The 24,096-nt window shown below is 44.0% G+C and overlaps 3 protein-coding genes across 3 annotated transcripts in view; 2 read left to right on the top strand and 1 right to left on the bottom strand.

The window, feature by feature from the left end:
• Nucleotides 1-1,690, bottom strand: part of tmem101 (transmembrane protein 101) — a 5,161-nt gene extending 3,471 nt beyond the window's left edge. The window contains exons 1-3 of the mRNA XM_086195285.1: nucleotides 1,525-1,690; nucleotides 306-486; nucleotides 90-236 (exon numbers count right to left, since the gene is read on the bottom strand). Coding sequence (XP_086051411.1) covers nucleotides 90-236; nucleotides 306-486; nucleotides 1,525-1,655 — 459 coding nt within the window. The 5' untranslated portion in view covers nucleotides 1,656-1,690. The remainder of the gene's footprint in view (nucleotides 1-89; nucleotides 237-305; nucleotides 487-1,524) is intronic.
• Nucleotides 1,691-3,333: 1,643 nt separating this feature from the next.
• gngt2b (guanine nucleotide binding protein (G protein), gamma transducing activity polypeptide 2b) lies at nucleotides 3,334-4,239 on the top strand. Its single transcript, XM_086195286.1, has 3 exons — nucleotides 3,334-3,525; nucleotides 3,680-3,768; nucleotides 3,900-4,239. The coding sequence occupies exons 2-3, from the start codon at nucleotides 3,685-3,687 to the stop codon at nucleotides 4,026-4,028; spliced, it is 213 nt and encodes a 70-aa protein (XP_086051412.1). The 5' UTR covers nucleotides 3,334-3,525; nucleotides 3,680-3,684; the 3' UTR covers nucleotides 4,029-4,239.
• Nucleotides 4,240-9,833: 5,594 nt separating this feature from the next.
• LOC147239915 (inactive all-trans-retinol 13,14-reductase) lies at nucleotides 9,834-16,680 on the top strand. Its single transcript, XM_086195287.1, has 11 exons — nucleotides 9,834-10,294; nucleotides 11,728-11,910; nucleotides 12,399-12,640; nucleotides 12,724-12,919; nucleotides 13,976-14,173; nucleotides 14,254-14,373; nucleotides 14,456-14,594; nucleotides 15,236-15,345; nucleotides 15,498-15,664; nucleotides 15,763-15,922; nucleotides 16,214-16,680. The coding sequence occupies exons 1-11, from the start codon at nucleotides 9,946-9,948 to the stop codon at nucleotides 16,381-16,383; spliced, it is 2,034 nt and encodes a 677-aa protein (XP_086051413.1). The 5' UTR covers nucleotides 9,834-9,945; the 3' UTR covers nucleotides 16,384-16,680.
• Nucleotides 16,681-24,096: the final 7,416 nt, after the last annotated feature.

The following is a 24,096-nucleotide window of genomic DNA, read 5'->3' as shown; positions in this document are numbered from 1 at the left end:
ACCCACAGTGATGGAATTTAGACTTAATCAAGCTTTCCTCCTGTCGAGGTGGTCTACATATAAAAGATCTGTGATGGTCCAAGTCTCACCATGCAGATGAGGTACACGCCCAGGAAGACCTGGCCCGTGGACTGTAGGGATCTGCTGCGTGGCTTCTGTCTGTACACCTCGCCGGCTCCACTGGCCAGAACCAGGAAGCCTCCGATGATGGCCAGCACTCTGGAGTACATCCGCACCTGCAGGGGAATGAAGTTCAGAAACCTCACGGAAAGCAGAGTGACGGACTGTGGCTACGTAACACTAACCTTCAGCCAGTCTCCATAGAGCACCTGCTCCCCAATATATGACGCGTAAGTGCTGATGGCGAGCTGGATGGCGGCGGCCATGGCAAACCACCTCCTCTTCACCCCAAAAGACATGAAGCTGGCGCACAAGACTGCAGCGCCCATGTCCACGTACAGGTAGGGCACATGGATGTCCGGCTTCCTGACAGAGAGTTGACAAGCCATCAAACCAACCTCAGATCCAACATGGCGGTTTGCTCTCCTTTACGCAGCTACTTGTGTTTCGTTTGTCACATGAGCACTGACATCATTGAGCAGTAAACACTACTGAAGCTCCTGGAAAGTCCGAATCAGGAGAAAAGTTGTCATGATGAGGTAAGAAGCCATAACTCTTCCTTTTTGGGGTCATGAAATTTATTATCTCATTAAATTCCCACTCGGCTCACAATTGGAAGGCTGTTGTCAAGTTTAAGAGTCTTTTTTTTTGCCCTTGACTTTACATAAATGGACTTGCACGCAAAGCCAACAGCTGGACCAGATTTACAGATGTTTACCGCGAGGACAGGAACCCCCAAATGTCCTCTAACGGCGAACGAGCAGCTTTAATTATCATTCGTTAGGTTGGACACTGGTAGCTACGTTGGGCCAAGAAAACCTGTGCACCTCAAACAAACAACTCATGTACTTAAAGCACAACGACGTAGAAATGAACAGATAGTTGACTTTAGCCTGAGTAAGAACCCGACCTGTGCGGGGAGGCTGCACCGGATGCTAGCTAGCTGAGAGCGAAAGTGAAGCTCCAGATATTCCGTCTCCTTCCCCGGTAATGAGAGGATATCTGGTGGCAGTTGGGGGGGGGGGGGCGGTTGTGAGGAGCCGCCCAGCCCACAGCGGACTACAACACACACCCAGTGGACAAGAGACACACTTATGAGAAAATTACAGACCGAGTCGCTGTTGATGACAGACCAGAACACGTTTAACTCGAACCAGATGACCCAAGCCGCTCTGTCTGAGGTTTGGTGCGAAGCTAAAATCCCAACTGGCAGATTTAAAGTCACGTGAAAACATCACCTTCAGCCCCAGTGATCGTCGTTCCCACTCCCGTGAGCCGGTGCTACCGACCCCGCTTCCAACGCTATCTTAAAAGATAGCTCGTATTAGTTTGAAGCTAACTTTGAAACTAGCTTACTAGCTAACACAGCGCCTTTAACTGTTTTTTTTAATTTTCATATTTTACCTTTTCGAATCCGCACGTTCGGCAAACAGCATCAACATACTGAAGCAGTTCCAAAATCCAAACCGGGTCAAGATAAACGCCCCGAATTGGCAGAAAAACCGTAACATTTGCTTCCTACCGGGGGCCGCCATGGTTGCTGCTCAGCTGTCCGCCGAAGGCTCCACCTCCACCAACCACTCAACAAACTCTACCTGCCCAAATAAGAGCACGGATCTTTCCGAGAGCGGCTGAGAGGCTTGTGGAATTCCAAGCCGTCGAGCCCCGAGGCTCTTATTTTGAAGTGCCACGCTGTTTCAGCGCAAAAGCGTCATCCTATTGGCGGACAGAACAACAGTGAACCCGGACGTGTTCACCGGAACAACTGCGGTGAGAAAAGGACCGGACGCCCGACAGTGACACCCACAGGTGAACGTAGATCATCACATCATCAGCCGTCAGCGGCGGTTATTTGACCTTTTGACTAATTAACGTCTTTCTGTCCTAAAAGTCTAATTTGAAAATTTTGTGCGTGGTAATTAGTAACTTCCTTCTGATGTAATTTTAATCAACGCAGTCTATCAACCACAAAAATTGTACGTACTTAAGAAATAATTACAAGTTCTTAAAGATTACTGTCATTACCTATTGATCAGTTTAGCTTGTTTTAATTGGTGACTGCTCACTTCTTCGTCACGTTAATGATACAAGAGATTTATATTCAGATGCAATTAACGCACATTTATAAGGGTTTCTATGTTTACCATATTTCACTGTATGTTATTTTGGGTTTCTATCACAGACACTCCCAGCCAAGGTATCTGACCTGGTTTTAGGCCTCTTTGTTTGATAGGAGTGACCATTCAGATGTTACATCTTCTCACTGTTAAAGATTTCATTTGTCACAATCAAACATTAATAATAACAATTCAAGAGACTTCAACCAGAGAATTCTTGGGGATTTTTCAAGGAGTAATCAAAGGTTTTCCCTACAAAAAAAGCTGTCATTTAGAGTGGAGGTTAGTTATCGCACGTGATTTCAAAGTGGGGAACAAACACAGGGCTGGAGATGAGGAAACCGAGTTTGTTGTCAGGTGACCGTGATGGCCGCCGGTGTCTCAACGTTGCTCTTAATCCGCGTTGACGTATCTCAATCTAATCTTGAGTAGATGAGACTAACCCAGATCCTGAAGAAAGGGCTTACACAGCGAGACCTGCTGAAGGTTTAGTTGAGGATCAGTAGCTTGTCATGTCTCAGATGAAATGTCAGTTGGAGGTGATCAGCAGAGTTTCACAGGCATGTCGTAGGACACTGGCTGGTTCGAAGGGTTAAGTTTCTACGCCTCACATTGGGTTTTTTTCGTCGGTTCATGTGCAGCGGCGAGCTCTTCCTATACATTTGTTAGACACCTTTTCCTGGAGAAAAGTCTCAGACTGCACAGAGAGACCCGGCACACATCACTCAACCTCTATCCGTCCACTTGACTTTCGGTGGAGGCACGCTAACACTTCCCAACCACTACCATTCATTGTGCTAAGCTAACTTAGCACAGTAAAAGCACAATGCCAAATCTCATACCACAGATTGCACGAAATACAGTTGAACACCATTATAAATTAAGTGTAAGGTGCAGATGAGCGGCGGACGATGACGGGTGATTGACAGGCCGTTGACAGCAGACATCATCCACATTCTGATGTCTATTTCATAGCCGCTGCACTTCCACCAGCTCTATTTCAGTGTTTCACTTTCACAAATATGTTGCCTGCAAATCGTGCCTGCTTCCTGTTCAGAGGTTATGGTCCCTGATTGTTTAATCTCATCAGGGGGGATTGGTGACATCAGGTCCAATCCTGTGCCGACCTCTCCCAAAAGCCAGCAGCAGGGATCAGCTGGGATGAAGAGCAGTGGGACAGCACAGATCAGTCAGTGTGAGGAAGCGACCGGACCAGAGGAAGGCGCACAGCCCATGAGCTCGTAGGGGTTTCATTTCTCAGATAGTTGGGTATCCCGCCATTCCACAGGTAAATGCTTTTGGCTTTTGCCTTGAAAGATCTTGAGGGGGTTAAGAAAAATGCTTTGAGTTCTGATAGCAGAGTGAGAAAATAATCGTATTTGAGCTGTGAACTGTGACGTTTTAATGTCTTTCCAAATGAGCATCATGATCTCCTCCTACAGTCAGGATGGCTCGGGATATGTCAGATAAGGAAATCCTGAAAATGGAGCTGGAACAGTTGAAGAAGGAAGTTAACACAGCAAGAACACCAGTGAGTGAGCGATGTGGATTGAGAAAAATGTTGACGGAACGTTGAAAACGTCCAAAGGAGACAAATGGTTGCGTGCTAGTCAAGCATGTTGGTTCTAAGCTAATATTTGCTCTCACGTCTCTCCTGAACAGGTGGGTACCAACTGTGCGGAAACAATTTCTTTTGTGGAGGAGCTTTCACCGAACGATCCGCTGATCAAGGGCGTTCCAGATGACAAGAACCCCTACAAGGGAGACAAGGGAGGCTGTACAGTCACATAGCACACGGACAAATCCAGGGGGAAAGTCACATTATTTTTTATGAGATCTGGTAGAGGTCTTGTGGATTAAATGTACAGTAGCTAGTGACTTAGCAAAGATCTGTGAGCTACCGGGATCCTTTTCCTTCCCTGGATTGCTGTCTGATGATATGAAAATGCTTCTTTGTCCGTTTGTAATTAAATGCACATAGCAGTAATAAGCTCTGACCTGACTGTTATTGCACTTGTCATTTTTTTCCCCCTTCATCACGTTGGTTAAACTGGAGTTGAACTCTTCCAGTTTGCAGTGTCCGGCAGGAACAGATCACGGGTTTGCGGCCGCAGCGATCAGGACAACGTCGGCGGAGTCGCTCACCAACTGCTTAGTCGAATTCATAATAGGATTTGTTTGCTTGGCCACACAGGCCTGGTGACACAGAGCTGCTTCCTTTATCAAAGTCTTTAAGCTCATTCCTGCTGCTTCCATTCCAAGCTCTCCATCCAATTAGTGCCGTCTTCAATTCAGGCAACCACAGATAGGCTAGTTAGCTTTGCACGTACAAACCAAGTGCATTCATTTTTCATGACGGTGTTGTCTGTTCAGTCTCCAGAGGAGATGCTGATGTGATGATATTTTTAGTTCATATGGAAAAAACGAATAGTCTGGAATGAATCCAAGTTACAAACGTACTTCCAAATAAAAGATAATTATAGTGTAGAAACCAATATCCCTCAAAGGATATAACAGATATAACAGGTGCATTACAATTATCTATCTGAGGAACGTCACACGAGTCGGATCCATTTCAGGTTTTACTGTCTCTTAAATGGAGAACTAAAACTTGTTTTGACGACTGACTTCATCTGCTGAGGACTGCTTTTAAATAGATGATTCAAGAAGAGCTGAGACAAGAAGGACCCCACATATATGGACATATATGTGGGGTCCACCTGGAATTAAACACAAATATACACACATAAATGTATATACACACGCATATACATATATATTTACCTATTTACAAACATATTTCCAAATAAAATTATATAGTGACTGTCTATATGTGTGAGACAGAGCAAAGATTTGCATTGAGACGTTCCTTTTCTCCATTTTCTTCTGACATCGTCTTCTTCCGCGTTCCGTCCTCTTGATTTGGGCTCCGCTGATTCCTCTGTTGATGTTTGTGAATGATCCCTTGTTTTGTTGACAAAATTGTGGCGACTTCAACCGAAAAGAGCCGCTGAGAGTCTAAGAATGGGCCCGGATGTCAGACGCACACAAAAAAAACAGATTTAAAACTTAAGATCAAGGTGTTTATGAACCAAACAAAAAAGCTAACTCATAAAAAAGCGTTCAAACTAAACCAAAGTGATCACAGCGATCAGCGGAAAACAATAAAAAAAAAGGTCAACAAAAATGTACAGTGGACAAACAAAGGAAAAACATCAGGTAATCATAAGTGCGAGACCCCCCGCATAATCACATGACCGGCTACCAAAAAATAATAACTAAATAAAACTCAAAATAAACAACACCAAAACAACAATGAACCCTAAACAACGCATTCCTGGCTCCTACAGTGCTACTTTTTTTCATGGGGATACGAGGACATACAGCGTCGCGCTGTGGTACCGCAAGTCAAGACGGCAAATGCCAGTGTCAAGTAGGAAAAACCACACAGTCTCACCACCTGCACCCTCACTCACAAGCAGCATGAGAGCCAATTTGGGACCCTGAGGTTTACAGTGAGCTGCCTTTGGGACACTGAAATGATTCTGACGCTAAAGCAGCCATTTGACTTACCTTTGTTTGGATGCTGAGATGATGGATCCAGCCCCTGTGTTTGTGGAGGTTTAAAGAGACATGACATTTTGAACATAAGAGCCCTGAAACAGGCCAGAGGCATAAAGGGATTTAAACACCAAAAGAAGAAAAACCACAACACATCACATGCAATTAAGAGTGAACAGTAACACAACTTATTGAAAAAATGAGTTTTATTGTGAGACTCTAGCTGACAGACAGAAAAGAGATAAAAATCTCTCTCCAAAACGTCCATGCTTCACTTTCTTGTGTCCTTTCTTCATGCGTTTAGTTGTGCTGGCTTGTCGCACCGCCTCTTGGGCCTCTGCTGTCTCCCGAAGCTCCTCCCCCACCACCTCCACCACCTCCTTGGGCTGTTCCTCACCCTGAAGCTCTTTCTTCAAGGCCATCAGCTCCTCATGCCCTTCCTCTTTTCCTGGCAGGTGGTTCCCCTGGACCTCCTCTTCCTCTGCATCGTCTTCCTCCTTGGTCTGTTGCTCCATATCCAGGACCTCCTGGGCCTCCAGGATCCTTTCTTCCTTCTCATTGCCTTTGTCCTCCTCCCACTGTTTTGCATCAGAGATGCTCACATCTTGCTGAATGTCCTTCAGGACCTTGTCCTTAGAAAAGACAGATAAAAACCACTCGACTACACGTCCATGCTTCCCTCTCTTCTGCCGGCGTCCCTCCTTCATGAGTTCGCTTGTCCTGACTTCTCGCACTGCCTCTTGGGTCTGTGCTCTCTCCTGAAGCTCCTCCCCCACCACCTCCTCGGGCTCTTCCTCAGCCTGAAGATCTTTGTCCAAGACCATCACTTCTTCCTCATGCTCTTCCTCTTTTCCTGGCAGGTGGGCCTCCTGGACCTCCTCTTCCTCTGCATCATCTTCCTGATTCGTCTGTTGCTCCGTATCCATAAGAATCACCTCCCCCTCATGCTCTTCCTCTTTTCCTGGAAGGTGGGCCTCCTGGACCTCCTCTACCTCTGTACTGTCCTCCTCTTTTGCCTGTTGCTCTTTATCCAGGACCTCCTGGGCCTCCAGGCCCTCCTGGTCCTCCAGGACCTCCTGGTCCTCCGGGCCCTCCAGGACCTCCTGGTCTTCCAGGACCTCCTGGGCCTCCAGGCCCTCCTGGTCCTCCAGGACCTCCGGGCCCTCCAGGACCTCCTGGTCCTCCAGGACCTCCTGGGCCTCCAGGCCCTCCTGGTCCTCCAGGACCTCCTGGTCCTCCGGGCCCTCCAGGACCTCCTGGGCCTCCTGGTCCTCCAGGACCTCCTGGGCCTCCAGGCCCTCCTGGTCCTCCAGGACCTCCTGGTCCTCCGGGCCCTCCAGGACCTCCTGGGCCTCTTGGTCCTCCAGGACCTCCTGGGCCTCCTGGACCCTTTGGTCTTGCTCACGCTCTCCATACTCATCCCATTGCTCAGCATCAGTGATGCTCACTTCCTGCTCAGCTTCCTTCAGGACCTTCTCCGTCTCATCACACTCTGCTTTCTTGTCCTGCTCCTCGTTCCTCCACCGGGCCTCAAGGACCTCCAGGAATGCCTTCATATCCTCAAGCTCAGCCTTCCACACAGTGTTCGTGGCCTGCCACTCGGCATACACTTCCCTGTTCTCCATCTTCAACTTGAACATCAAGTCCTCACACTCTTTTTTCCACACATCGGTGAACTGGACCCTCACAGGCTCGTTTGGCTTAGCCTCCACCATTGCTCTCCTCTTGGCCTCCCGGAGCTTTGCTTCCTTCCTCCTCCTTGGAGCCATCTTTCTCTGGGATCAGGAACGTTGCTCAAACACAAGGCTGAAAGTGGTCTTCTGGGTTGTTTTATTGATCAGGCGCAAACAAGCTTGAGATGTATTAAATGACAACTTGTACTGCTGACATATACATCCTTCTCTGAATTGTGTCATCATGATGATTCAGAATATTCTTCTGACATCAATGAAGGAGACTATAAAGACTACAAAGACTATAAAGACAAGAAAATACGACCTAAGTGAGAGAGTCAGTGATGAAAGACAGAACTCCGTGATCAAAATGAAAGCTCTGAGATCAGAGTCAGAGGTGTTCTGTAAGATCACAGAACCTTCGACTGCTCAAGCTCCGGGAATTATGAAATGCAATTCAATGGAGAAACAACTAAACTACCAGAAGGACAAATGAGAAGTGTAGTTGATTGACATTAGTGACGCCACTTCTGCCCAACACTGCTGTGTGCACGCGCACACACACACACACACACACACACACACACACACACACACACACACACACACACACACACAAACACAGTGCCCGAAATTAGTGAATGGGGGGGGGGGGGGGGGCGCGCTACGGGCCATTTGGCTTCAAATTTTAGCCAAGAATGCTTCAAAAAAAGACATTCCAGAGGCCAAAATTGCCCCAAAGTTTTTTCCACCAACTCATTATTCTACAGGCGTTATTTAGAGAGGGTTGCGCTGATTATGTGAACACGCACACACACACACACACACACTGACAGAAATTAGTGAATTAGGGAGGGCCACAGGCTATTTGGCTCAAAATTTAGCCAAGAATGCCTCCAAAAACCATGTTCAAGAGGCAAAAATTTCCCAAATTTAAACCACCCACCCACCAAAGTGATCCAGTCACAGTTCCTACACCAGATCCTCCCAAAACTCCCGCAAACACATCGACGAAGAGATGGACCTTGCCAGCAACGATTCTGAACTGGAAACTCGACTGGCCCATGGCGACAAAGTGTCATTTTCGTGTCGAGCCAATTCGGTTCACCAGGCCTTTCCATTTGGGTCGATACGATTCCTCTCAGGGGGACCATAACCCTATCATGGTGGGGAGGTTTGTGTGCCCCATTGACCCTGAGGACCGTGTTGTCTGTCGCCCTGTGCTCCTGGTAGGGTCTCCCATGGCAAATTGGCCTCCGGGCGAGGGGCCAGACTGAGAATGGTTCAGGGCTGGTCGGCAGGGCCAAAAGGGGGCAGCCCCACCAGCTGACCCCCGTTATGAAACCAATCAGAAATAGCTGGACGGACCCTCAGAGCTGAAGTGTTACATAGTCAAACATAAATGACCGTGAGTATTGAACTATGAATATTTAGATGTTCATGTTATCTTTGGCTCAAAGTCAACTGAACTGATGTACAACCTGAGTTCAAAGTCCATATAAACGGGTAAAAATATGCCACTGTGTTGAGGTTTATTGTGCTCCTTTCAAAGAAATAAATCACAGATGAAGTAGCTGATTATTTTTATTGTCAGTTAGTGACTTGTAAGGAGAAATGACTTGATTTCATGCGGCTGTGAAGACGTTTGGGCTGCAGTGCGGAAGTAACTCCTTATTGGATTTTTAGTGCTGAAACTCAGTGATTCTACAGCGGCACAGTTGTAAAGACATTAAGTTGAATGCTGCATGTATAAAGTCTATGTTTACAGCCTTTATCTTAATTGTCTTATCAGATAACGAACGTATCCTCAACACTGATAGAACCAAGCAGGAAGACAACGTATGTTGCACCTCTCAGATAACAACCAGAGGAGGCATTTTGTTTGTCTTGATACAACTTGCTTCCAAACATTATGCAGATTCTTTTTGTAGTTTATAAAGTGAAATACTAAAATCACAGGAGGCCGCTGCAACATTTTAATTGGAACACTCCAACTATTCAGGAAATTGGATTATTTGCTCTGGTAGCAAGAGCCGGCTGAGACAATCGATACGCTTCTCACTGGGGACCAACAGACCAGCGTACTGCTAGTTAGCTCAGCACAACGAATGATAGGGAGGGGTAAATGTTAGCATAACCCTTTCAACCGTTATCAAGCTCCAAAGAGGTGTTGCATCAACACACCATCAGGAAAGTAGCTCCAGCTGTGTGTCTAATTACACAATTGTGTTATTGTCACTGTTAACTCACAGTCAGCTTTTCTTTGTGGGTCTCAGCATCCCAATGCAGCAGAGATGAGGTTGGGAGTTGGGGGGTCTGTCTATTTGTCCAGTTCTGGGGAGGACGAACAGTTCCAATCACCTGTTGCAGTGCTTCAAATGCAGCCAAATGACAGGAAACAGTTGTGAAAACTGAGCACTTCAGTCGGTGAAGCAAATATATCAGTTATTTTTCACCAGCGGTCACTGTGACACATGCAATGTCATAAGAAAAAAAATCAGCTTTTTATCTTTATTGCTTGCCAAGACACGAATGGTGTCAAATTCCTGCCCTTTGTCTTGAGACCTTTGCAACTCTGTAATAAAAGGAGGCTCATCAGCAGCTCTCCCTGGAGATGTCAACACTCTGCTACCGTGTCCGCTAAGAGTGATTCCATCATCTCCACAATGTGGTTATTAATTTTCTTAGTTTGGTTAGTTCTGTGGGCCGGTGGAACGTACTGGTACCTGTTTGGGAAACCCAGCCCGTTCTCCCTGGAGTCGGTGAGACCCCCCGGACCTCGTGAGTTTGATCAGAAGAAGCGGGACAGAGTCATCAAGCAAGGTAAAATCATCCCTGTCAGGTCATGACTGCCAAAATGTTTGGATGCAACAGCACAATGAATTGGCCTGCATACAGACGTATGTTCTACCAGGACTCACAATTCGGAGGAAAAACTGTGTGAACAAGTATTTCCAAACATCAGCTATTTACTAATTGATTTTCATGACCAACATTTTCCAGAGCAGGATGACAGCACAAGTGTATCTGATTTTTGCATTCTGTTTATAGTAGTTTTACTTCTCTGAACATTATCAGGGGGGAAATCTGGCATTTTTACAGGTTGTATATGCAGGGCCGGCCCACATGATTCCTGGGCCCTGGACAACATTTGTCAACCACAGTTACAAAAAGAAAGAGTCGACACAACACTTAGAATATTCAACATTTAGCACTTCCTCCTGTGGTTTGGCTTGTCAATTAACTTGTTAAGTGTCATCAAGAGATGCCTGCATATCAAAATCATCAGCAGTAAGCAATGCAGATTTACCTGATTTAGATCACCTCATTTGTGAGCAGGAAACTGGGCTGTGGAACGATTAGAGCGAGATGTCCCTTCAAAATAAAATGATTTGGCAATAAAATGGGCAGCAGGGTTAGGCTGACAAATGCTGTGAGGGCCAAGCACTCAAAGCAGTTAAATTAGACTTAGTATTCCATAATTCAAAGTCCAGTATTAACAAGAAGACAGAGCCAAGCTCGCTGTTGCACCCAGGTTCTTTGTTCTGAGCTGCGTAGGCTGTGTATTTAGTGCAGCAGCTATATAAAGTGAACGAGCATTTTCTTGCTCGTTCACATGTCGGTTAAACAAGTATGTATATTAAAGTTAGGAATCATCTTAAATTTATGAATCATCAAAAGCTATGTTTGCTTCTACGATAGAATTGTCCAGCCATTTACATTCCAACGGGTCTTCTGTAGTAATTACGATGAGCAGTTCAGAGTATATACAGTGTAGTTAAAGTGTATTCACACTGTGTTACATTTGCCTCGATATATGTTTACCCTTTCATTGGATGATTCGACTTAGAATTACAAATCTTTTAAGTGCATCAGAAAAAAGTACTCATGCGTTTACCAGAGCACAGCACCAGTCTTTGGGTTAGTGCAGTCCATGCAAGTGCTGAGTTGTGCTGATAAAGTTTCTAAATTAGATCTAAACTGCTTGTTTGAAATGATAATAATGCAGTTTGGATTAGTTCCCCACTGGCAGGGACACAGCATTTGTTTTTTAATGTTTATGTTTTATCTTAATTAGATTACAACTATGAGATTATGCAAACAGCCTAATCTGTGGTTTATTGCCGGCAGAAAACACTGATAGAGGAACTGCAGCAACATGTTTATGTATGCATTGTAAGCTTCAGACTGGTATTACACCACAGATCCAGCACTTTCTCATGATGATACTGTTTCCAATACCTTGTTGTGTCCAGGTTTCAGCCTTGACAAGGTGCCCCAGAACCTGGATGTCATTGTCATTGGGAGTGGGATTGGTGGTCTGGCAGCAGGAGCCACGCTGGCCAAAGCAGGGAAGAGAGTGCTGATTCTAGAGCAGCACGACCAGGCAGGAGGCTGCTGTCACACCTACATCGAGAAGGGCTTCGAGTTTGATGTTGGTAGGGGAGCTCGCGTGGTGCATCGGTTAATTCTGAAACACACAAACACACCAGCTCAGTCAAATACATTTGTGTTTTCATGTGATGTCACACTCTCAAGGGAAAAGAAGAAGTTCCAAAAAATAAAAAAAAAACAATTTATTGTCACTATATCAGAGCCACAGGGATTTTTACACGCAGTCAACTGCAGTCGAAAGTACAGAGCTAACTTAAATTAGCTATGTAACTAATAAAATGACTGGTAGTGGGTGGATACCTTTGACAGAGGTATGCTCACGTCTCCATCCACAACCAGTCACTGTGCTAAGCTAAGTAGAGGTTAGCAGCTCCCTTTTGAGTCGCAGCTCTTTAATACAGCACGGAGGAGCGAAGGGCATCTAGCTTCTTGTCTGGCTCTGGAGAGGACGGCAAGTAAGAGTTGCTGTGTCTGAACAAGTGGAGAACTTAAAGATCTCCTGCCTATAGCCCTGTGTTTGGTTCATCTCCAGGGCTTCACTACATCGGGCAGCTTCATGAGAACAGTCTTCTGCGCATCATCTTCGACCAGCTCTCTGAGGGCCAGCTGGAGTTCCAGGAGTTGAATCAACACTTTGACACCATACAGATTGGCTTGGGTGAGGAGAAGCGGGATTACACCATCTTCTCTGGGAAAACTGAAATGAAAGCCCACCTGCTGAAGCAATTCCCAGACGACACAGAGGCCATTGAGACATTCTTCAAAATCATGAAGGTACTGTTGGCTCAGTCAGTCCTTCTGAACAAAACATATTTTGTCACTTTCAGCCCATCCAAACTACCTCTGCATTCCCACAGGTCTCAGCTAAGAAGACGCACTACCTGGCAACTCTAAAACTGATCCCTCAGTGGGTGTCTTTATTCCTGTTGAAGTCAGGCATCGCAGATCTTGTCTCGCCAGTTTTCCGCCTCTCTGGCACATGTGCCACAGACTTGGTGAACACGCTGACCAGCAACAAGGATCTTCATGTCATCTTTTCTTACCTTTTCTACGGTGTGTCCTTAAACAGTGCAGCACTTTCACCCAATAGTTCAGTGACTACGGAATGGCAGTGCCGAGTCTCAGCTTTTAATCAGCGTTGTGTCATTTAAGTAAAACTTTGCCTCAAATATTTTCAGTAAGACTGAAGCTACAAGTCACCACCTCAACCTCACCTTTTCTTTTCTTTTTTCTTTTTTTTTTTTTCTCTTATACTTATATTGGAAATGTTGCAAGGGACTTTTGCTAGTTGGACAAAAATCTAAATCAAATTTGAGCACCTGAGATTATGTCAACTAAAATCAGAATAAAGTTGAGAGCAATCAAATGACTAAAATGACTTCACATAAATAAAAAAAAAAAGCTGCCTCAAAAAAACCTGGCTCATGACAAAATACATTCATTAAAACATAAGCAAACAAACTACCGTCACCCAAACTGACTAAAATAGAGTCGTGTTTTCTTTTGACTACATTCAGAACAAATGCTTCAGATTTATAATCAGTTAACACTAAACTGAATAAACAGTTGTTAAGAACTGGATGAATGGAAAGACAATTGTGTATCTAACGTGAGAGGTTGTTTTTTTTTATTCAATTTTAGTGCCAAGTTTCATGCTAATAAAGAACGAAGCATGCTGGGTAAAAGGCAAGTCAGCTAAAAGTGATAAAAGAAAATGAGTTAAAGTGAATGAGGAAAGATAAGTCTTTTGATGGTAGTATCTGGTAAGACTGAATGAGATGCGGGCTGTAAAGTTCTACTGATAAGCTGAACATCAAACAGTTCTGAAAGTGCTGTCAACACCAGGGCCAGCTGATGACGTCACTGAAAACATACTGTGACAGGGAAAAACAACAACATCAGGACACATCCACGCGGTACATGACACTTTCTTGGGTTCTCAGCAATTACACACAACGAGAGTGAAGCAGATGAACGCACACACAGATAAAAAGTAGCTCAGCCCCATTGACAAAGCTGATAAATGACTTATGCAACATGTCATTGTAGACGTGTGACTGCTGCGTTAAACCAATGTAACCTTTAAACCTTTGTTCTGTGTATATTTAGGTGTGCCTCCTAAGGAGTCCAGTATTCTGATCAATGCCCTTCTGGTTCATCATTACAAAAGAGGTGCCTACTACCCCAAAGGTGGCGCCAGTGAAATCGCCTTCCACATTATCCGCACCATTCAGAAACATGGAGGAAACTGCCTGGTCAGAGCTCCAGTCACCCAGATCCTGGTGAATGAGCAGGGAGCAGCTTACGGTGAGAACTGGAACCAGAGGACATGGTGTCTATGTACCAAAGATGGCACAGACTCAACTTCCTCATGTGTCACGTGACAGGGGTAAAAGTGCGGAAAGGTCAGGAGGAAGTGGCCATTCATGCACCTGTGATTGTCTCCAACTGTGGAATCTTCACCACCTTCCAGAAACTGCTTCCCCCTGAGATACAGACCAAGCCAGGTAAGTCCAGCTGGCTGGCAGAGCTACACAACCACCTTCATGATGAAATTACTCCACAACTCTAAACCTTGCCATTTTACAGGTATTCAGGAGAGACTGGGCATGATGAAACATGGCCGAGGATCATTTTTGGTTTTCTCTGGGTTTGACGGAACTGAGGAGGAGCTGGGACTCGAGTCCACAAACTTCTGGCTGTTCAAAAACAACGACATGGATAAATCGTACGTAAGCACTGGTCACACTGAACTATGGACTTAATTAATCTTTAAACAACCTCTGAGGCCAAACACATTCAGTAATTTTGGTCAGCATGTTACTCGTTGGCAGGGTTGAACACACACTGATGTCAGAATATCTTTTTCGTTGTGATCATTTTGATACCCGCACCAAGGTGGTTATTTTTCAAAAAGTTGCTTACATTAATTTTTGCTGAGTCTTCAAGATTCCAGTATTTGACTGGTCTGATGTGGCAATAAAAATCCTTAAACCTGGAACACTAAATCAGAGATGGCAATTACAATCCACAAGGGGGTGCTGTTGTTTAACAAGTGGGAATGCTAAAAATTCATAGAGGCAGATCTAACTTGACAGCCAATGCCAACTCCCAGGATCCTCCAAACTTTTTTTTTTCTTTCTTGTGGGCTGAATTCTCATCGGAAAGAAAGCCTCTGGATTTTAGGTGACGTGTTCAACTATTAAGTTCCCTGTCCTGTCCTCTAGATGGAGAAGAGAATCAGTCAGTTGTAGGGTTTAAACAACCATAGTTATGGCTTCCTCTGCACGAGGCTGCACTGGTGACGAAGCACAATCTGCCTTCAGGATCTACACTTTATCATTTGATGGTATTTTTTTTATGTTTTAGGATGGAAGACTTTTTTGCATTAAGCAAAGAGGAAGCACCCGATAACATTCCCATGATGTTCATCACTATGCCATCTGCCAAAGACCCAGAAGCCAAAATAAGACACCCTGGTACCCAAAACCACAACATCTTTCCAACTGTAGTCAATATTTTGCAAAGTTGTATGTATAGAATGTTGCTAGAACAGATCTCACCAAAATTAAAAGACCTTCGAACATCTGAGTATCCCGTTCGTATTACATCTCGTGTTTCACGTTCACAGGAAAATCATGCATGACAATATTGACCATGGTGAAGTACGAATGGTTCGAGGAATGGAAGGACACTGCTGTCCGCAAAAGGGGTGATGATTACTACAACTACAAAATGAGATTTGCTGAAAATCTTTTTGCCTGGGCCTGTACGTTATTCCCTAAAATCAAAGACAAGGTAAGAAGAAGATTTCAGCTTGTCTTGTGTTTTTTTTTAGGAGGTCTGTGATTCTACATATTACTTTCAGGACAACATTGACATGATTTGTCTTCTAGTTGGTCTTCCAGGATGTCGCGACCCCTCTGACTAACATGCACTACCTGGGTGCCCAGCGTGGCGCCATGTATTCCGCCGAACACAATCTGGAGCGTTTCCAAGCTGAGACTGTGGCAAGGAACAGGTGCAACACCCCTGTCAAAAACCTCTTCATCTCAGGTATGAAAGTTTTCACAAAGTTCATCCTTCGTGAGACTGAGTAAAGAAGGCCAAGAAAATGCCTGAAACAGCCGTCAGATTCATTTCCTTTAAGTGTGAGGGTTGATTGAGGGGTTTCCTACTGTACTTTTGCAGGATTAATGAATAAGTGCAGTTGTAACACCAACAAACTAAGAAAAATGAGTCGAGTACTTCTTCAAACTTGTGAGGAAAATCCTGGAGGAAATGCAAACCGGACTCTGGGTCCAGACTCCAAGTAGATTTATCCAGTGGCTTGTCTTCCTTTTCCAGGCCAAGACGTGTTCAGCTGTGGTATTGCAGGAGCTCTACATGGTGGAATCCTGTGTGCCTCTGCTGTGTTGGATCACATCATCTACATTGACTTGCTCTTAATCAAAAAGAAGCTGAAGAGGAGGAAAGCAAGTGAGCTGGCCAAGTTGGCTAAGAAGAAGCTGCAGTGAGCGTGCTCCCCACTTCCCCTTAAGGACCAGAGTAGAACTGCACAAACCTGCAGTGTGATGGAACCCTTGTTTCCTCTGTTGAGGTCTTAAGGGCTTGTGATGATGGACGTCAACTTTCAAGTTAATGAAAAGGTTTTTTTTTGTTTTTTTTGAAGTGGTGACGATATAATTGTGTTTCTTTTTATGGCTGATGTTCTGACAATCCTCAAAAAAAAAGTTTTCCAATTTCCTTGAGTATGACTGTTGACAAGTCACCTGTTTCTGCTGCATCGCTCCGTCTGGTGATTTATTAATTACACGTGGCTTCATTTAAAAAATTTTTTTTGCTTAATGATTCTTCACCTTTAAAACTGCAAATGTTCATTTTATTTGCTTTTAAGGTCATTTATTTGATTTAGTCGCCTTCCTAGAGGAGATTTGAACTGCGTCGCCATCAAACCTGATCTGAACTCCATCCAGAAAACAAACGTTATGAACGCTTCATGTCCTCTAGTTCTTTTGATGACTCCAGTTATTGGTCTGTTTCAAGTGTTGGCGCTTCTTTTTTTGAAATTCGTTTCTAGTCACACTATGAAATCAGGTGGGTTGGGGAAACAATTCGACTGCGTTAGGTCGGTTTATCACATAGTTGCTGCGCGATTGTTAGCACAGCTGTAAGATTGCTGCATTTTGCGGTGTGTCAGTACAGATTTTGTTCCTTGAGTAATCTTTACACTTTCAAACCTTAGTTTATCTTGCAAAATACAAAAATTCCTATTTTTGCCGTACTTTCTCAATACATTTCATAAATCAAGTGTACTGAACTCCCCCCAACGTTACAATCACATTCACACAGAAGAGACATCACCTTTCAAAAGCTGGTTAGCTATGTGCAACAAGTTCTGGTACCGCCGAAGTTTTTGTTCAATGCTAAAAAAGTTAATTCAGCAAATTCTAGAAAAGAACAAGGTGTCATCACTTAAATGCCTTGATAGACATGATATGAACACGTGGTTACATCCAATATTTCCTATGATAACTTAATTTATAAATTAAGCTTCGATCTCTGAGCCTGTAGAGCCCCTCTGCGTTCAGTTCCCACCGATGTTGTTCTGACCTGACTTCTAACCCTTGTCTTGTTTGCTTAACTTTTGAAATCAAACATATTGGGGGAAACCTCAGACTTCCTGCACTAAGTGAACATTTCCTCAGTAAACGGTGGGCAGATTGGCTGACAAACTGTGGTGTGAAGGAGATGACGGGGGGGGATCTGAGGAGAAGAATGCCCCCTCTGTCCAGACAGCCAGTGGGATGCCAGCGGCTCTCTCGCTCTTCCATCCCTGCGCTGTATAAACCCTGAATATGTTCTCACTGCTGCTACAGCACAGGTTCCTCACCTACTGTGCATTCTGTCAGCAAGTGAAAATAAAAGGCCAAACCAAAGCACATTCAAAGAATGAGAGACAAAATGGGAGGGACGAGACTTACTTATATTTACTTGCATGGCTGGAAGCTCAGTCGGCCATAACGTATAATTACCATGGCAAGATAAAATGCGCTGCTTCCTTAGAAGTAAATGGGAAATCTGCAGTAACTCTTACTGTCCGACACTGAGCTCTGACTCACAAAGCTATAAATAAAGTGTTTGACAAACTGATTTGGTCAGTTTTTGAGTTTAAGTTGAGTTTAAGTTATACTGCCACTTCATGCTTAATTCCATCCTCCATCCATTATCCTGGACAGACTTTGCGGCAGAGCCGGTCCCAGCTAACACTGGTGGAGAGGCGGGGTACACCATCAACAAGCTTCCTGTCAATCACAGGGCTGACATATAGAGACAGACAACCAATGACACTCGTGGGGAAATTCAGAGTCTCCAATTAACCTGACGAGTTCGTTGTTGGTCTGTGGGAGGAAGCAGGGAGAACCCTCACAGGCACACGCAGAACATGTAAACCCCACACAAGGCCCCGACCCGAACTCACAACCTCCACAATCCTCTCCTTATCATACAACACACAGAACACAAATAAATAACACTATTTAATATAGAAAATAGATGAGGTGTAAATATGTGATTTTTGTTGAAACAAGTTGTTCACACAATACTGAAGTAAGTTTCAAGTTGTTGCTTATCTACGCGTGGCAACAAAGTAGCAACATTAGCATTTCATGTTCAATTTTGAACTTTAAGGTGTTTGTGTCCCTTAAAGGCTGAAGTTTAACACCATTGCACCTGGGTCATTGTGCAAATTGCTTTTGCTTGTAACACTCACAATTTTGTACAAACTCTATTTTGGTCATTTCTTTTGGAGTTTTCCATTCAATTATGAATATTTCATGGTGTATTGGTTGATACCATCAAGTTAGCTGGCCTCTTTGTCACCTTTACACAGTGGAATAATCCTTTTTTGTGTTGTTCTTGACATTCCTGTAAACTAAAATAAATCAAAGTTATACCCCTTTCCTAGTTTAATATCTTCATTTTGGTCCTGTATTTACCAACATTAGCATGTATTTATGGGCACAAAGCTAACAGTTGCAGCTCTCCAGACCATGACTCCTACTACCCCCTGCACTTTGTTGTGATTGGCCAGCCAAAGAGGCCACGCCCCTTAACATAACTGTAGTCCACCTTATACTCTCATGGGCAGAGCAAGATACAGGAGCAGTTCTAATTTCACTTAAGCGCCTAGTGATACATTAAAAGGCGTCAAATCTAAACGGCTCAATGGACAACAGGCCAGCCCGCCCACATCAAAATTACTGGCTTCTCTTTTTTTCGGTCAACAGACACATTAATGACTCAGATACATGTGCACTGAACACTGGAATAGTGATTATTTTTCGTAGTACTGAGCCTTAAGCTCCTTGATAGATTTTATAAAAAGTACTCAAGTTTATTCTTAATTTTGTTTTACTCTAAAGATCCCTGGGCTTAGGATTTAACTGGCTACTTTATTGACACTATTTGCAAATTTCTGAAATTGTAAAAAACAAGCTTGTTCTCTCTCTCTGCTATTAAAAGTACAGAAAACTAATCAGACCAGGAGCTTCACTGAGAAAGTCATTAACTTCTCTGTAGAAAAAGAAGCAATCTAAGCAAAAGTAGGGAGATTTAAGGAAGAACTTAAGTCTTTCTCGACCAGCACAAGCACCACTTCCACCCCTTCCTCTTTTTTTCCGTTTGCAGGCTCCCACATGTTTAGAAATGCTTGTACATGAGGAGAGGCCCACGGGGTCGGATCTCACCAGCAGCAGTCTTGGTCACTCTAGCTTACACTCTCTGCCCAACAGATTCACACTTAATACTAAACATACAAGGTGTAGAAACTGCGCTAAATTAAAACACCTCAAAACTCATTCGAACTTTCTAAATGGAGCCAACACGGTTTTAGCTACTCTGGCTCAGAGATCATTCATGTTGCTGGGTTCTCATCTCTGCGTTTCAGCCAGCTTTCTTTCTTTTCCAGATGTTGGAGCTCCGCCCCCCTCCTGGCTTGCCGCAGCCTCCCACAGCTTGAATCCAGCCAACAGCCACAGCTGCTACCAATCTGAGGACTCATAAGAACGTTGCAGAAGACCCGGCTGAGAGAAGTCTGAGGATAGCGTCCAGGATCAGACCGGGACTATGAGCAGGTGATAATAGTGCCATCAAGGTCACTTGCATTTACCTGCTGTGGTTGAGTAAAGTACGATGCCTTTCAAGGTGAACATTACAAACCATCTTTAATTCCCACCAGAGGCAAAAAGGAACACATTTCTGAAAAGAGTTTCAACTTCACGTCTGTGGACTAACTTAGGCTGTAGCTGTTTTCCTGTTCAACACAGACCTCGTCTCCAATGTCGACTGAGAGCTGCTGCTTCAGGCCAACTTTCTGTTGAGCTAAATGGAAAATCCAGGGAAAACGGCAGCTTTCCTCATTCTCTCCGCTCTACAATCTAAAACATAAGTACTTCGCTCTGGTCCACGTCTGTACACCTTTGAGCAGCGACTTTACATACGGTTTAGGTTCGTTCTGCCTTCTCTCTTCTAGATACTAGTCAGTCAGGTCCCTGTCGTACAGAGACAAATTTTAATTGCTCTCATATTTCAGAGAGATGAAACAGAAATATACTGGTTAACACTTGTATGGCTGCCATCAGGAGAGCAGGAAGTGCTCAAATAATTATTCAGGTCAAATTATTGAAGCACTACATAGATTTTCTCCATATAATCCCACTTACTTTAAACATACAGTATGAGCAGAGATTAATCTTAGGTTTATCCCTGTATATCAGGAACCATGTGTCTCGAATTGGCTTTTGCACAAGTCATTGTTCCACCTTGAAGGTCGATGACTCTGTTACTTTATGATTCTTCGTCTCAGCTAACCATCAGAATTAGGAGACGGAGCGTATCCACACAGGCCCCTACTATTCAGCTGCTAGCAATATCTCTGGTGAAGCTGCTCCGCACATTTGACTGTAAATCACGTCGCATGTTGGAGTTTAGGTGAGACTGAGAGAAAACCAGGCAGAAGGCAGGTAGAGGGATACATCAGGGTATTTCATATAGTACTTTCTATATGATAAAACTTTCATTAATCTCAATCATGCCCCTGCTCCTTCATGAAGTATGAGAAAGTAGTATTTATTTATCATCTTTTACTCCTGAATCTACCAATGAAGTTGTGTAAAACAGACCATAAACATCCAAGCAGCCCTGAAAGTGTTTTGCAACCTCATTCAGAGTTTGGTGACTAAATTCAGACTAAAACTAGCAAAATTTGTGATTGAATGAATATAATCTGAATAAAGACGGTAAATTTTGTTTTTTTAAAGCCCCAAAATACACGTTACGAAAGTTGACCGCAAAAAAAAAACAACAAAAAAAATCACAGGTCAGTTTTCACCAACTCAAACTTGACTTTGATAGTTTTCTTTGACTGCAACAAGATTAAATTGCTCAAAAATTTAGTCGAGTAAAACTTAAAAAAAATTTTAAAAAGCATGATCAGCAGGACTAAATATGATTTAGACTAACAAGAGTATTAAGGCTAAAGTAAGTTAAAAATAAAACAGCAGCTATATTAACATAAGACATCCCAACGTGAGGGCTCTTGGGGAGCGCCTACCTCCACCAAAGTGTCATCAGATCCTGACCCACGTCAAGTCTGAAATGTAACTAATTGTTTCTCCAAGTTCCATCATCCCACCTGACGTCAACAAAGCCCATCCCCAAATATCTGAGTTATCCTTCCCACAAAAAACAAACACAATAATACAAATATCACAATTCTCATGGGTTTTCGATTGCAATGGGAGACACACATTGTTGTTAGAAAATAAAAGTCATCACAGCCCACTCGACCGCAAAGCCGCACTCTTATCATGTGATCACAGCTTACACTGTATTTCAGTGATGCAATGCGGATAAGTGTCTTTGGCCTCAATCCAGCACTGACGATGAAGGGGGATCGCCTGGTCAACAGCAACCATGTTACATATAAATAATCACGCAGGGTGGTAAGAATCACACCATCCCTACTTGTCCTTGCATACGGGGGGAAGAAACTAAAGCATTTACTCATCACAAAGCTCCTGTGGTTGAATGAAAGGGTTAATCTCTTGGATCTTTTACACCCATCTCCTCTACTGCAGCTCCTCCTTCCAGCAGATGCTTCAGACATGATCCAGAGTCTCACATTTCACCACGTCCGTGTCCCCCCCCACACACACACACACACACACACCTTCTTCACGGTATCCGCATTCGTCACTGCTCTGTGTGCTCCGTGTTTATATCGTGAGCCAGCTAGTGAGGATGGAGTGAGCGTTGATGTTTGTAACGGTGGAGGCAGTATGCACTAGAGGGGGCCCTTCTGTGGGTGTGACCCCACTGAACCCTCAATAGGAATTGACTCCCCCTCTCATGGTGTGGACACACAACAATACACTCCACTTCTCCTTAATCTAAGTCTCTAAGAATGGAGGTTTTAAAATGTTGCAACAGGGATTTTGGGATGAACTGATTTAGAGAGGTTTTCTGCTTAGGCGATACGTATATATATTCTTATACAATATGTATTTTCTGCCACCAGGGGTCTCTAAATGAAAACAATAATTTTTCAAATTTTTTTATTGCAAGTCTGAAGTTGATAGTTCTGATTTGGTATTTCCTCCCTCCAATCGAATTCCATCCTAGCACATCTGCACTGTGTGGATGTCTGCTGCAAATGGAAATTTAACAGAGATGGAAGGAGTAGGCCAGCACCACGCGATCACAAAGACCACAAGGTTTTCCCAGTGCGTTATACCCAGCAAACACTACTTTTAAGTAAAAATATTTTTTTCAAAAGTCATTGGTACGTAATGCTAATGCGATGACAACGATGCGATTACAGGAAGGAGTCGTTTTCATTACCAACCACAGTTGCCAACAAATATGGCATAATTCAGGCAGAGATTATGTCCTTGATAACGTATTAAACATCAGTATGCTACGATAAGTTTATCAACTTCACCGAATTAAATCTGAATGAAATAGCAGCAAGTACCGTTGGCTTAAATAACGTTAACGTACAAACTTTCCATTAAGTGGGTATCGTAGGACAGCGCCGCACTACTCCACAGTCGAAAACCAGAAATCTCTTAATACGACAACTGACATTACAGAGGAAAGAGGGTGTAACAGTGATTAATCCATTTTCTACTGCTTACCCTGTTAAGGGTGGCGGGGGGGTGGAGCCTATCTCAGCAGCCTTCAGGTGAGAGGCGGGGTTCACCCTGGACGGATCACCAGTCCATGGCAGGGCCAACACATAGAGACAGACAACCATTGGCTCTCACAGCCACGCCTACAGTCAATTTAGAGTCTGGATTAACCTGGTCCCTCTTGATGTCTTTGGACTGTGGGAGGAAGCTGGAGTACCAGAGAGAACCCACACAGGAACAGGGACAACATGGAGACTCCACCCAGAATCTTGAATATCATTTCATATTCTTTACGTAGGATCATGGCTAGGAACATCTGGGAAAAAATAAAGTACACAAATCTATAAAATATACTATATAAAACGGCTCCACTTCTGTTTACATTTAATGTCAAAATGTCACATATTGTACCTTTAAAATGTGAACACGGCAGCTCACTTGGGTTGTTTCAGTGCGCTTTAAATCAGTTTCAATGTTTCAGTGTTTTCTTTATCCTACTAAAAGTTTCAGGATCTGTTTGTACAGCTGTTTTTTTGTTTTGTTTTTTAGTTTTACTACACACGTTTTGCCACATTTCCTACAATGTTGCGAAGTTTGCTGAGGCACGTTCAAGCCTTGATCCTCACGCTCCCCAAGTGTTTACTTTTACAGTTAGCACACCAACGAGAAAGACTGGCAAACTGGTCACAGACCCTGCAGCTCCTTCCAGTCTGTCAAAATGTGCTTCCAACTGCCAGGCATTGTGCACTACACACCATAAGGACTTCTAATCACCGTATTTATCACTTCAGAGGAAGCTGTCGTCCATTGCTGAAGTCATGGTCAGACAGACACCTGTAATGTGCCGCTGTCATTTCATCTGAATGCAGACTAAGAAGAAAACGGATGGGCAAGGACGGTCATCTGCTCTGCTCTCCAGCTGGCTGACATGAATCCCTCAGTCCTGTTTTCACTGGCACTCAGCTCTGCAGGCCCAGGTCTGAGGACAAGGCCCTACAGCGCAACGATCCCAGAGGGGTCGTACCTAAATGTTTTTAC

The sequence above is a fragment of the Aulostomus chinensis genome, chromosome 23 (assembly GCF_037954235.1).
Source record: "Aulostomus chinensis isolate RoL2024-O1b breed Wild chromosome 23, RoL_Achi_v1.0, whole genome shotgun sequence".
Taxonomy (NCBI): Eukaryota; Metazoa; Chordata; class Actinopteri; order Syngnathiformes; family Aulostomidae; genus Aulostomus; species Aulostomus chinensis.
This window is presented reverse-complemented; position numbering and strand designations above follow the sequence as displayed.